General features: G+C 45.4%; 1 protein-coding gene across 1 annotated transcript; it reads left to right on the plus strand.

The window, feature by feature from the left end:
* Positions 1–4,408: 4,408 nt before the first annotated feature.
* On the plus strand, positions 4,409–12,738 carry LOC139263836 (clusterin-associated protein 1-like). The gene is made up of 3 exons (XM_070879896.1): positions 4,409–5,110; positions 11,211–11,373; positions 11,508–12,738. The coding sequence occupies exons 1-3, from the start codon at positions 5,087–5,089 to the stop codon at positions 11,741–11,743; spliced, it is 423 nt and encodes a 140-aa protein (XP_070735997.1). The 5' UTR covers positions 4,409–5,086; the 3' UTR covers positions 11,744–12,738.
* The last annotated feature ends 398 nt before the right edge of the window (positions 12,739–13,136 follow it).

Raw genomic sequence — 13,136 nt, forward strand, 5'->3', positions numbered from 1 at the left:
TGATGGTTACAATCACTATTTTTAAACAATTTAAAAGAATATGCAATTTACAAGCAGAGTTTTGTCAGCTGATAGAATATAGGCATGCGTTCATCTTTTTGACTTTTTTTCCCTTAAAACAAACGTCTTATACACTGTTTTCTCTCTTCAAACTGGAACCGACCTTGTTTTATATGGTAGTCTCTGGCACAATGCAGAGTCCTTCAGTCCATTAGCACACATCTACATATTTCAACAACATATGCATGTCTAAAAGCCTTTACCCATCACAGCGGCTTTGTTGTGACCACTACATTGGCAGGACTCCCAAGTTTCACCCCAAGGCCTCACTTCGATCTCAAACAGTGTGGTTGTTATTAGGGCAATCTGTAACTCTCATTTATTAACGTGGACATGATGGTGTTCCCATGCATCTGCTGCCGTTGTCCTTTTAGGTTGTGGAGGTTGCAGATTTGGGAGGTGCTGCCGAAGAAGTCTTAGTGATTTGCTGCAATATATTCTGTAGACGATGCACATTGCAGCCGCTGGTGAAGGGGAAGAAATACTTAAGCTGGTGAATGGAATGTCAATTAAGTGGACTGCTTTGTCCTGGAATGTGTTGAGCTTCTTGAGTGTTGTTGCAGCTGCACCCATCCAGGCAAGTGGAAAGTATTCCATCACACTCTTGACTTTTGCCTTGTAGGTGGTGGAGAGGCTTTGGGGAGTCAGGAGGTGAGACACTCACCACAATACCCAACCTCTGACCTGCTTTAGTAGCCATGGCATTTACGTGGCTGGTGCAGTTGAGATTCTCTAAGGCAACTCACAGGATATTGATGGTGGGTGATTTTGTGATTTTTAATACCATTGAATATCAAGGGGAGATGGTTGAATATGTCTTGTTGGAGGTGGACATTGTGTGGCACTTATGGTGCAAATGTTACTTGCCACTTATCAGCTCAAGCCCGGATGTTATCCAGGTCTTGCTGCGTGAGGTATGGACTGGTTGATTATCTAAGGAATTGCAAATGGAGCTGGACACTGCAATCATCAGCGAATATCCCCATTTCTGATTTTATGATAGAGGGAAGGTTATTGCTGTAACAGCTGAAGATAGTTGGGCCGAAGATGCTGCCCAGAGGAACTCCTGTAGCGATGTCTTGAGATTGAGATGCAACCAACATTTGCGCACCTCCCTTCCGGTCCTGCACAGCCTGGGACCGGTTTTTTCAATGTAAAAACTGAATGGACTGCACATCCCCAAAAAATGAGGGAACATTGGATATAACTATAACCATCTTCCTTTGTATTACTACTACTACTACTACTACTACGTATGACTAGCCACTAGAGAATTTTCCCCCGATCCCCATTGACTTTAGTTTTATGGGGGCTTCTTGGTGCCACATTCGACCTGATGCTGCCTTGATGCCAAGTGCAGTCACTCACCTCCTCAGTGTAAATCAGCTCTGCTTGGATCCAGGCTGTAATGAGGGCTGGAGCTGATTGGCCCTGGCAGAACCCAAACTGAGCATCGGTGAGCAGGTTATTGCTGAGTTGTTGGCGACTCCTTTGATCACTTTGCAGACGGAGTGGTAATTGGCTGGGTAGGATTTGTCCTGCTTTGTGGACAGGACATATCTGGCCAATTTTCTACATTCTTAGGTAGATGCTAGAGTTGTAGCTGTCCTGTAACAATCTTCAGCATTACAGCTGGTATGTTGTCTCGCCAAGTTCACCTTGTCCATGAGAACCACCTCCTGTTCCCTTGACCCTTTTCCCACTAAATTGCTGACCATCTAACTTCCCTTCCTGGCCCCCATGTTAGCTGATATTGTTAACAGTTCACCTCAAGTACTGTGCCCCTCTCAAATCTGTCATAATCACTCCTCTCCTCAAAAAGCCCCCTTAACCCCTCCATCCTTGCAAACTATACTGCCCTACCTCCAACCTCCTTTTCCTCTCCAAAGTTCTTGAATATGCTGTCGCTTCCCAAATTCGTGTCCATCTTTCCCATAACTCCATATTTGAATCTCTCCAACCAGGTTTCCTCCCTTGCCACAGGATTGAAATGGGTCATCAAAGTCATAAATTACATCCTATGTGACTGACAATGATAAACTATCCTACCTCAACCTGTCTGCAACCTTTGACACAGTAGACCACACCATCCTCTTCCAACGATGAGGGCTGAAGCAGCAGCTTAGAGTGGGAAAACAGAGTTTGATAAGTGGGAGAGTCTTGAGGGTTAATCGCTCTTATACCATTTGGAGGCTAGTGGCAATTGCTAGTAGCCTCTAAGTAAGATTAACAGTTAAATATTTAGGATTCTTTCAGGCTTAAGTAGAGACAAACTCTCCAGTAGTTTGCTAAATAGGCAGTTAGTTAAAACTGGTTAACGCCGGTTCTTTGAACAGCTGACCAGTGATGACTCATCTGAGCCACAAGCAGTTTAAAAACCAATGACTGTTAGCACGAAGTGCAGCAGCTCAGAGTGGGAAAACAGAGTTTGGTAAGTGGGAGAGTTTGGTGAAGTGGGGGTGGGAGGTGTTGCTTTGCCTTGTTTTTCTAACTTTTTCTGCAGAATGGCAGCGTACCTGAGCGGGAGCAGACCGAGGCCCGAGAGTGGGGATAAAAACCACAGCGTACGACCAGTGTGATCTGGACTAGTTTCGATCGGCTGTTTGGGTCGGAGAGGAATTTTCCCAGATTTTTTCCCCAATTGGCCTGGGTTTTATCTTTTTTTGCCTCTCCCAGGAGATCGCACGGCTCCGGGTGAGGAGAACTCTGCTGTGTGACATCACAGGTAAGGCAGGTAAATGATTGGTAGTGATTGTGGGCTAAGTTTTTCTTTTAAATTAACATATAGCATATAACTAAATTCTAAAAACTAACCTTTATTAGTTTAACTAATTTAACAAACTATATAGGGTAAATACTTGATTAACGTTAAACTAATTAATTAAATAAAATAATGGGAAAACAGGAGATGTTTCTATCACCAGACTGATTCCCGGGATGGCGGGACTGACCGATCAAGAAAGACTGGATCAACTGGGCTTGTATTCACTGGAGTTCAGAAGAATGAGAGGGGACCTCATAGAAACGTTTAAAATTCTGACGGGGTTAGACAGGTTAGATGCAGGAAGAATGTTCCCAATGTTGGGGAAGTCCAGAACCAGGGTTCACAGTCTAAGGATAAGGGGTAAGCCATTTAGGACCGAGATGAGGAGGAATTTCTTCACCCAGAGAGTGGTGAACCTGTGGAATTCTCTACCGCAGAGAGTTGTTGAGGCCAATTCACTAAATATATTCAAAAAGGAGTTAGATGGGGTCCTTACTACTAGGGGGATCAAGGGGTATGGTGAGAAAGCAGGAATGGGGTACTGAGGTTGCATGTTCAGCCATGAACTCATTGAATGGCGATGCAGGCTAGAAGGGCTGAATGGCCTGCTCCTGCACCTATTTTCTATGTTTCTATGTGTTGCTGGTGCAATATGTGGGAGCTTCTGGACGTTTTGGTCCAGGGCGACTACATCTGCGGTAAGTGTCTGTAGCTCAACGGACTTTGGCTCCGAGTTGAGGAGCTGGAGTCTGAGCTGCAGACATTGCCAGACATCAGGGAGGGAGAAAGTTACCTGGACCTTTTACTCCAGGAGGCAGCCACACCCTCTAGATTAAATACTTTAGAATTGACACGTGGTCAGGGACAGGAGGGTGTGACTGCGAGTGAAGCAGGTAAGGGGATCCAGGAGGTAGTATTGCAGGAGCCTCAGTCCCTGCACTTGTCCAATAGATTTGAGGTTCTTGCAAAACCCTTGTGGACATGTGTGCAGACTGTGGGGAGGACGAGCAGACTGACCAAGGCACCGTGGTACAGAAAGCCATTCAAGTGGGGAGAGTAAAGAGGCAGGTGGTTGTAGTCGGGGACAGTATAGTTAGGCGGATAGCAGCCGAGAGCGTGCGTCCCAAAGACTGTGTTGCGTACCCGGTGCCAGGGTAAAGGACATCTCATCCGGGCTGGAGAAAAACTTGGAAGGGGAGGATTCAGTTGTCATGGTACACGTAGGTGAGGTACTGCTGAGAGTTTGAACAGCTAGGGACTAAATTGAAAAGCCGAACCTTAAAGATAATAATCTCTACATTATTACCTGAGCCACGAGCAAATTGGCATAGGGTCAATAGAATCAGGGAGATGAAAGCGTGGCTCAGAGGCTGGTGTGGGAGAATTGGGTTTCAATTTGTGGGGCACTGGCACAAATACTCGGCAAAGAGAGATCTGTTTCGTGGGGCCGGATTACACCTGAACTATGCTGGGACCAGAGTTCCAGCGAACCGAATAACTAGGGAGGTAGACAGGGCTTTAAACTAAATAAGGCCGGGTGGGGGGGAGGGGAAGGAGGACGGTTGCAGTGGAGAGAAATCTAGAATGCTAAAGAGAAAAGAAAAGGAAGCAATGCAGGAAAGTGATTGTGGTAAGGATAACCAGATTATGTCAGGAAGGGTCAGAGCATACAAACAAAAGAGTGCATTAACAAATAGGGTCCAGGTAAGAAAAAACAGTGATAAGACAAATAGGGTGAAGCGGGAATTAAAGAGTTAAACACGTTTTAGATTAGGAAGGCAAAAACACAATTTGCTGATGTGGCAGAGTTAGCAGGTGCAACTGTCGGACAATGGTACAGTTCCTGTTATTCAGAGCTAAGGTCATAGGCCTAGGAAGTGGCTTCCTGTTGTATTCAGAACTTAGAAGTTCCTGTTAGTATCAGGATGCAAGGTACATATGTTCATACCCAAGGAGGATGTGAAACAATTAACAAAGTTGAAATTAAACAATCTGTAACAAAACGAAAAAAAATTGTCACGTGGTAGAAATGATAACGTAAATGCTTACTTTACAAAGAATTCTGTATAAAAGAAGCAGCTCCTAAAGTGTTCGACGAGAACGATTGGGAAGACATCCAGTTAAGGAACTGGTGTACACCGTGTCTCCCTTGATCAAGCAATTAAACAATTCTTTTCTCCACAACAGGCCTGTGTTGAATGTCTTTGTTATACTCCACATCAAATGGCGTAGTCTGGCAGGACACACCCGGGCGAAAGACAGATGGACATTTGCAGACCATCAAGAGTGAGTATATTTTAAATACCACTCATAAATCTGATGGAATCTCCCTCGAAACGTGTCGGTCACCTGGGATGTCCGAACTTGTGAGAAAGGACTGTAATTGTGTAAAAGACTTGAGGATAGTTAAAAGGTCACAATAGTAATTATCAAAGTAGGATCAGCTTCGTAGGTTTGTAATTGCAGACCCTAGGTTTGAGGAAACCAGGTTAAAGGGGACAACGAACCGATAGAGGGGTAGATGTACCAAAAATAGATGGTGTGCAAAGATATGCTAGATTAGGGGCCGGGAGGTTCGCTGAGTAGGTATTTTGCTGACTACCATAAAAAATTGATAGTTGCTATGTTAAATGACGGATGGGATCCCAAAGAAGACCCCGCAAAACAAAAATTATGGTGGGAGAAAGGCAAATAAACAGACGGCCAAAGCAGGTTTGATGGTGGTCTGTCAATGTTTGCAATATAAGGCCATGGCCAGGTCTCAATTAGAGGAATTTCACAAATTAAGAGTAGGAGATAGAGTGGGTAGATCGAAGAAGAATATAACACCAACACAGAAGCTTCAGCTTTTGTGCTGAGGAAGAGAAAGATAAGCTTTGCTGAATGAAAGTGGTTGCATGGAATTTTTCTTGACTGTAGAATATTTGAGGTGGGAATTAATGAATTTTCCAGTTGTCTGAAAACTGGTCTTTTAAAAGAGAAATAGTGCATCTGTATCTTTGTTTTAGCTCCACCCACTTTTCTGGGCAGTGAGCTGCAAGTTTTTAACCTTTGTAGTATTGTCCCAGATGTGGGAAGTTTAAGAAAATGTGAAGAAGTTGAATTGTGTACCTAGAATTGAATGATACTTTGGCCCCAAGTTTCGGCCCGCGCTGAAAACGGCACACCTCCGAGCTGGACGCCTGTTCTTCGCGCCTAAAAGTGCGCTAGAAAAAAAACTTAGATATTCTCCGGCTCCTCGGAGCTCGATTTCAGCTTGGCGCGGCCCGCTCTTCACAGCGGGGGGCGGAGCCAAACACTTGCGCCAATTCTGTAAGTAGTGGGGGGCGGGTCCAATTTAAATTAGCCAACGTGGTGCCGGCAACCCTGCGCATGCGCGTTGGAGCGTGCGCGCACGCGCAGTGTCAAACAAACATTGGCACTCGGCCATTTTTAAAAGGACTCGGCTGCTATCGAGCCACTGACGCCGCCCCTTAAGCGTGGCTGAATGGCCTCAATCCCTTTGAAAAGCTGCGTGCGTCTGGTGTTGATCCTTCGGCTGCCGGCCAGCCACTGACGCCGCTCCTATCCCATGGCCGAATGGCCTCAGCCCCCTTGAAAAGCTGCGTGCGTCCGGTGTTGATCCTTCGGCTGCCGGCCAGCCACTAAGAGAATGAAGGCCTGCCTGCAGCACAGCAGCTCAGCTCGAAGGCTGCTTGCTGCCACTGTTGGGGCTGCCGTCGAGACACTGACGCCACACCCCTGTCTGTCTCCAACATGAAAGGCCTGCCTGAAGCACAGCAGCTCGAAGGCTGCTGCTGTTTCACACAGGTAGGAACATGGTTTATTTAATCTTTTCTTTGCTTATAAATTTTTATTCAGGTTGGATTTATTTGTAAAATATTTGTATAAGTATAACTAAGGATTGATTGTAGAATTTAATGACTTCCCTTTCCCCCCCCACCTCGTTCCCTACGCCTAATTTGTAACCTACGCCTGATTTTCTAAAGTGTAGACAAGGTTTTTTGAACGTACAAAAATCTTCACTTCATTCTAAGTTAGTTTGGAGTAAGTTTTCACTGCCGAAACTTTGAAAACAGGCGTAAGTGGCCGGACGCGCCCCCTTTTGGAAAAAAAAATTATGTTCCAAAGTGAAACTGTTCTAACTGACTAGAACTGGAGCAAACTAAATGCTGAGAAATTGAATTTCTAAGATACTCCGTTCTACACCAGTTGCTCCAAAAAATCAGGAGCAACTGAGGCCGAAACTTGGGCCCATAAAATTAGAAACACAGATGTGGATTTATTTTGATAAGTTACGGAGCTAGGAAATGCACAAAGGATGGGTTTGCTTAACAAAAGATAAAACTTCAATTAGAAATGTGTGGCTCATTTTAAATCAATTAGAATCGTAAACAAAGTGTTGTCTTTTCAATTTGGTTATTGCAGGCCGTGATGCCCAATTACTTGTGTAAAAAGAAAGACGTAATCATTGATTACATTGGGTTGAAAGATAATAAATTTAGTATATGTGAGATAAAGAAGGGAGAGTGTAATTTTTTTTTTAAAAGCCTGCTTGGGTTTCTTGAGGCTACAGGCTGGGGAAGCTTTGCCCTCGTTTCCTTTGTGTAGGATCTTATTTTAAATAACGTGAAAGCTTCTAGTTTAGTAAAAAGAGATTTAAATAAAAAGATTTGCAGTACAGTATTTGAATTGGGATTCTGAGATATTCTTCTTGATAAACATTTTAGTGGTATTGGAAAATCTTGGGTTTGGAAACCTTTGTAAAAGAAATAATACTAAACAGTTTTAAAAAAAAAAAAAATACTAAAAGTTTGGAAACAATCTAAAAATGCCATTTTCTCTGATGAGAGACAGAAATGCACGGGGACAGAATGAGACCCATAGCTTACTATTCAACCTAACAATCACCAGTAACCGCGGGTTTGTCCAGATGCGAGGCTGCACTAGACTGTGCTACGTGGGCAGTCAAGGTCAGCGAACCTGTCGTATGACAGGCGAAATTGTCCTACACACCAAACACACTCTGGTAGAAATGTTGAATACTGGAAAGCTCCGGGCCGTCTCCAATGTCCGCCGAGCGAAGTGGGAAGCCGTTTTACTGCCCCATGATGAATCAGTAAAGATAGTTAGAGACACCGGGGAAAACCCGGCAGAAGAAATCCTCACTAGGGGGGAGCCTAACGCATAACGAGTGTAACGCATTAGAATGGGAAGATTCCCCAGGGAATGTAAGTGAGGTAGCTCTCGAAAACCTCACATTGTATGTGGACAGGTCCCGATGGTATGTCGATGGCCACCCACGTACGGGATGGGCGGTATTAAACCAGAATCTTGAGGTAGTGATGCAGGGAGCACTGGACGGAGGCCTTTCGGCCCAAGTAGCAGAATTAACTGCACTGACGGAAGCCTTATTACTGGCAGAGGGAAAGACAGTGAATATATATACAGATAACAGATATGCCTTTGGGGTAGTACATGACTACATGGTAGCATGGGGAAGGAAAGGGTTTGTTACCTCTGGTGGCGAGGCCATCAAACACGATGAACGTATAAAATTACTATTAGAAGCAGCCAGCAAACCAGCTAAAGCAGCAGTGATAAAGGTAAAGGCCCATCAACGAGTAGTGGATGAAAAACAGCGTGGAAATGAGGCTGCAGACAATGCCGCCCGAGAAGCGGCCACATCCTCAGACATAAAGATAGAGTCCGTCTGTACCACAGAGGAGGACATAAACATAGTTAAACTGCACACACATACAAACGAGGAAGAAAGAGCAGAATGGGAGAGGAAGGGGGATCACCTGGTATAGATTCCGTGTGGAGAAAGGACAGAAAGGTGTTGGCCCCTTCCTGCATTCGGCAAATTATCATGGAGTTACACCACGGCATTAACCATGCCGGGCATAACGCCATGATATCCAATATCTCACGGGATTGGTGGTGGCGGGAATTGGGTGCGACGTTGCTAAACATTGTCAGCACTGTGTTACGTGCGCCCAATATAATCTGGGAAAAGCGATTAAAAATAAGGATGGCGCACCAACTCCGCCCATGGGGACCATGAGAAAACATACAGATTGATTTTACTGGGCCCCTAATAAACTCCAGGGGAAGGAAGTACTGCTTGGTGATTATTGACCAGTTTACAAGGTGGGTGGAAGCATTCACCACCCGCAATTGCACCGCAACCACGGTAGTCCGTATACTATCAGAAGAGGTAATTCCGAGATGGGGGCTTCCCATTCAGATAGATTCGGACCAAGGGATTCATTTCACAGGAAAGGTAATGAAGGAAACTTGTAAAATACTGAACATTAAGCAGAAATTCCACATCTCCTACCATCCCCAGAGTTCTCGAATGGTAGAAAGAATGAATAGAACCCTCAAAACCTCCGAGTAAAGCAATCCAGGGAACCGGACAGGCATGGCCGGAAATCCTGCCCACCATATTGATGAGACTGCGTGCTACACCAAACCACACAACAGGACTCACCCCTTACGAACTAATGACTGGACGAGCAATGAAACTCCCTGAGGGAATAGTTACAGGAGGAGTAGAGTTAGGACCTTTACGCGATAGAATTAGGAAGTATGTGATGGAACTAAGTAAGCAGTTGAAAGGTATGCGACAGGAAGTGAGAGATAAGCAGGAAGAGGAAGACGAGGATAAAGGAACAAAAGACCCGGCAGTAGTACCCGAGGTGGGGGCAAGGGTAATGTTTAGGGTATTAACAGAAAAATCTGGACTCGCCCCTCGACACAGGTGCTGATTAGCAGAGACACGTGTGCAGGCGGTGGTGAAAGATGAGGGCCGATGGAATGGGGGACGATGGAAACATTGGTCCCAGCTGAAAGAATATAAGAAGTGGAGGGATGCATTCATAGATGGACTTTTCAGGGGACTAGCATTAATATTTGCAATACTAGGGGTACTTGCTATAATAAAATGGACCTGGGAAAGGTCACATGCCCGGAGAAACGGTGCAAACAATCAGGTAGAAGTAGAAATGGTAAGAATCTAATTAAAAGCCTAGAATATCCAGGATGTGTTTTACCAACAGAATGCATATAAACGTGATCACCACCGCCCTCATAATTCTACAAGAACAAGGAAGAAACTAGTAGCCCATTACCCGCCCCAAAGGGAAGTACAAGTTGTGACAATCATACAGGAGGGGGAACGATGTTCCTGTGTATGAGGAGAACTCCAAGGTGCCCTCATATACCAAAGGGGGGTTAGTAATGAAATACACAAAGGAAAAAAATAAACTTTGGAATACACTAGAAGATAATCACGATATTTCTAAATCTGACCGATCTAACGATCCCCAGTTCCTGCGGGTCAAAAACAATAAGCATGTATAAAAATCTGACACTGTGGGCCTTAGATGGACCCGAGTCTAAGACCCTGAGGTTTATCACATTAAAAGGGAAGGTTAGACAAAAAAAGGGGGATATTAGAAATGATAGGCGCAGGATATGCGGCGGGCGTAGCCAAGGTAAACACTATGGGCCTCAAGTTTCCACAAGAAAAAAAACGGGCGCCCCTCCGAGCTGGGCGCCCGTTTTTCGCGCCTAAAACGGTGCCTAAAAAAAAAATCGCGATTCTTGTGCGTTCTGCAGCTCCTTGTCTGCCTGGCGCGGCGTGCAGGGGGGGCGGAGCCTACACTCGCGCCGATTTTGTAAGTGGGAGGGGGCGGGTACTATTTAAATTCGTTTTTTTCTCTGTCGGCAACGCTGCGCGCGCGTGTTGGAGCGTTCACGCACGCGCAGTGTGAAAAAAACATTGGCACTCGGCCATTTTAGAAAGTGCTGCAGAAAACGTGAAGATTTGTTCTTGGACCCCTGCAAAGGCTTGTATTTTAATTTTATTGATATTTCTGTGTGTGAGGGAGTGCTTTTAGCAGCACTGCTGAAGAAATCACCTGCTGAAATCAGTGAGTTCAGCTTTTCACTGCTAAACTTGCAGTACCTGTTGCAAATTAAGGACTGTGTTTGGAGAAAAAAAAAGTGCCAATTCAACTTTGCAATGGATCAACCTCTACCAAGAAAAAATAATTTCTTACATGAGGAAGTGGAGATATTAGTGAATGTAATTGAGCAGAGATGGCAGGAGCTAGATACCAGCAACAGAGGTCGCATAAAAGTGCCACCAAAAGAAATGAAGAAACGCTGGAACCAAGTTGCAGAAGATTACTGCGCAGTGGTGCATACCAGGAGATCTGGAAGTCAGTGTAAAAAGAAATGGCACGACCTTGGTCAAGTCGTTAGTGTAAGTAATATTTCCCATTTTTAATTTAATCGTAATTGTAACCTGGCTATCTGTATGTCCCACCTTGCAGACTGACACACTCTGTAAAAAGTTATATTTTACTCTTTGCAGAAGAAATTGGCCCACAACAAAAGGGAAACAACTCGAACAGGAGGAGGCGTGCCCAATCTGCATCCACTGACGCCCTTGGAACAAAGGGTAGCTGTTATGATGAGTCGGACATGGAGTAAAGCAATCGGTACAGCACAAGCTGGGCCCGCACGCGAGGAAGAGGGTAAGTCCTGAAAATGCATCATGGCCCTTTAAATCAACCTGCTGCCTGGCCTGCTATGTGTGAGAGTACCCATGCCACCCACCCAGCCCCCTCCCTTGCTGTTAAACATTTGACTGTTCTGATGTATTTTGCAGAACATGATGATGATGATGATGGTGATGATGATGATGATGATGATGATGATGACGATGACGATGCTGCTGCCAACCCTGAGGATCCTGAGGGTACAGAACAAGGACCAGTACAACCAGCTGCGGACGATCCAGACTGGATGATGGCAGCGATGACTGAAATGTCTGCAGGGGAGAGCTTCCAATTTAATGTTTATGAGCCCCCATCAAGGGGCATCAGAGTTTCAACCCTAGCATAGGTCTTGGTCCCACCATCCATGGTTTCGCTTCCGATGTTGCGGGTCCCAGTGGTGCTGCTGGTATAATGCAGCATTCTACAGTCAGTGCACTACCGTCCCAGCCTACGCCTCCCTCTTGCATAGGTTCTGGTTCCACCTGCTATGGTTTCGATTCCGACGCTTCGGGTCCGAGTGTTGCTGCTGATATCATCGAGCAGTTTACACCCATTCGTCCAACATCCCAGCCCACGCCTCGCACTCGAGTGCTGCCGTCTACAACACAGAGCATCCCACCATTCCAGCCCGAGCCTCTCCCTCCAGTTCAGCCGTCTGGAACACAGAGCATCCCACCATTCCAGTCCGAGCCTCTCCCTCCAGTTCAGCCGTCTGGAACACAGAGCGTCCCACAGTCCCAGCCTGCGCCTCCCTGTGTAGTGGTGCCGCTTGCAACACCGAGCATCCCACCGTCCGTGCCCGCACCTCCCAGTGTAGCGGTGCCACGAGGCAGACCCAGGCAGAGGAGAAGGAGATTGGAGACACGCTCTCCTGAGATGCAGCGTGCAACAGATGCGGCTCAGGTTGTGGCATTGGGTATGGAGACCAATGAGCTTACCCGATCACTCATCGGTGGCGTCAATGCAGTAGGTGAAGAGTTGACGGTCCTGACGGGAGAAATAGCAGTAATGACACGGGAACTTAGGGAGGGAATGTCCGAGGGAGTGCAATCGACGGCTCAGGCCGTCAGGGAGGGCATGCAAATTACGGCACAGGCCGTCAGGGAGGGCCTGGTTGAGGTAGCTGCTGCAATAAGGGCACACAGCCCAGCCAATCAAATGACACCCCCATGAGGAAGTGAACATTCAATGAGAGATGGTTGCAGCCTTTCTTTGCTGCTTTTGTTCTTGTTCTTGATGTAGCTGTAGTAGCGTTTTTCAAATTGAAATTGTTTTGTAAGTTTTGTTACGTTACAACTTATAAGGGATCTTATGGTTTTTAAGTGATCTTATAGTGTAAATGCTCTCATTTTTTTGTATCTTATTTAATTTTGCATCTAAAAAGTGATCATGAAGTTTAAGTGATCTTCGAGTGTAAAATTTTTCACATAGAAAGTGTTTTGTAAGTTTTGTAACTTTACAAGTTTATAAGTGATCTTAAAGTTTTTAAGTGATCTTCAAGAGTCATATTAAAAAGTATAGTTTGATAGAACAAATATTTTATTAGAGTGACGTTAACTTTTCAATAAAATATTTTTTCATTAAAACTGTTTCATCTTCCATTAACACAACTCAGTGACAACTTCTCTGCGAAAACGCAGCCTGGTTCGATATTGTCGACGTGGGTAAGGTCTCCTGCCCATCAACCTACGGGCTACGACGTTCCTGTTGCGGTGAGCTCGAATCAATTTTCTCCTATG

Source organism: Pristiophorus japonicus, chromosome 5 (genome assembly GCF_044704955.1).
Source record: "Pristiophorus japonicus isolate sPriJap1 chromosome 5, sPriJap1.hap1, whole genome shotgun sequence".
Lineage (NCBI taxonomy): Eukaryota > Metazoa > Chordata > Chondrichthyes > Pristiophoridae > Pristiophorus > Pristiophorus japonicus.

What these genes read in the sequence shown, in the direction of transcription:
- LOC139263836 (XM_070879896.1), top strand. Translation starts at nt 5,087, where the DNA reads ATGGACATTTGCAGACCATCAAGA. An exon ending in ACATTTGCAGACCATCAAGA is followed by an intron (nt 5,111 to 11,210) that starts GTGAGTATATTT and finishes TACTCTTTGCAG; the next exon opens with AAGAAATTGGCCCACAACAA. An exon ending in GCCCGCACGCGAGGAAGAGG is followed by an intron (nt 11,374 to 11,507) that starts GTAAGTCCTGAA and finishes TGTATTTTGCAG; the next exon opens with AACATGATGATGATGATGAT.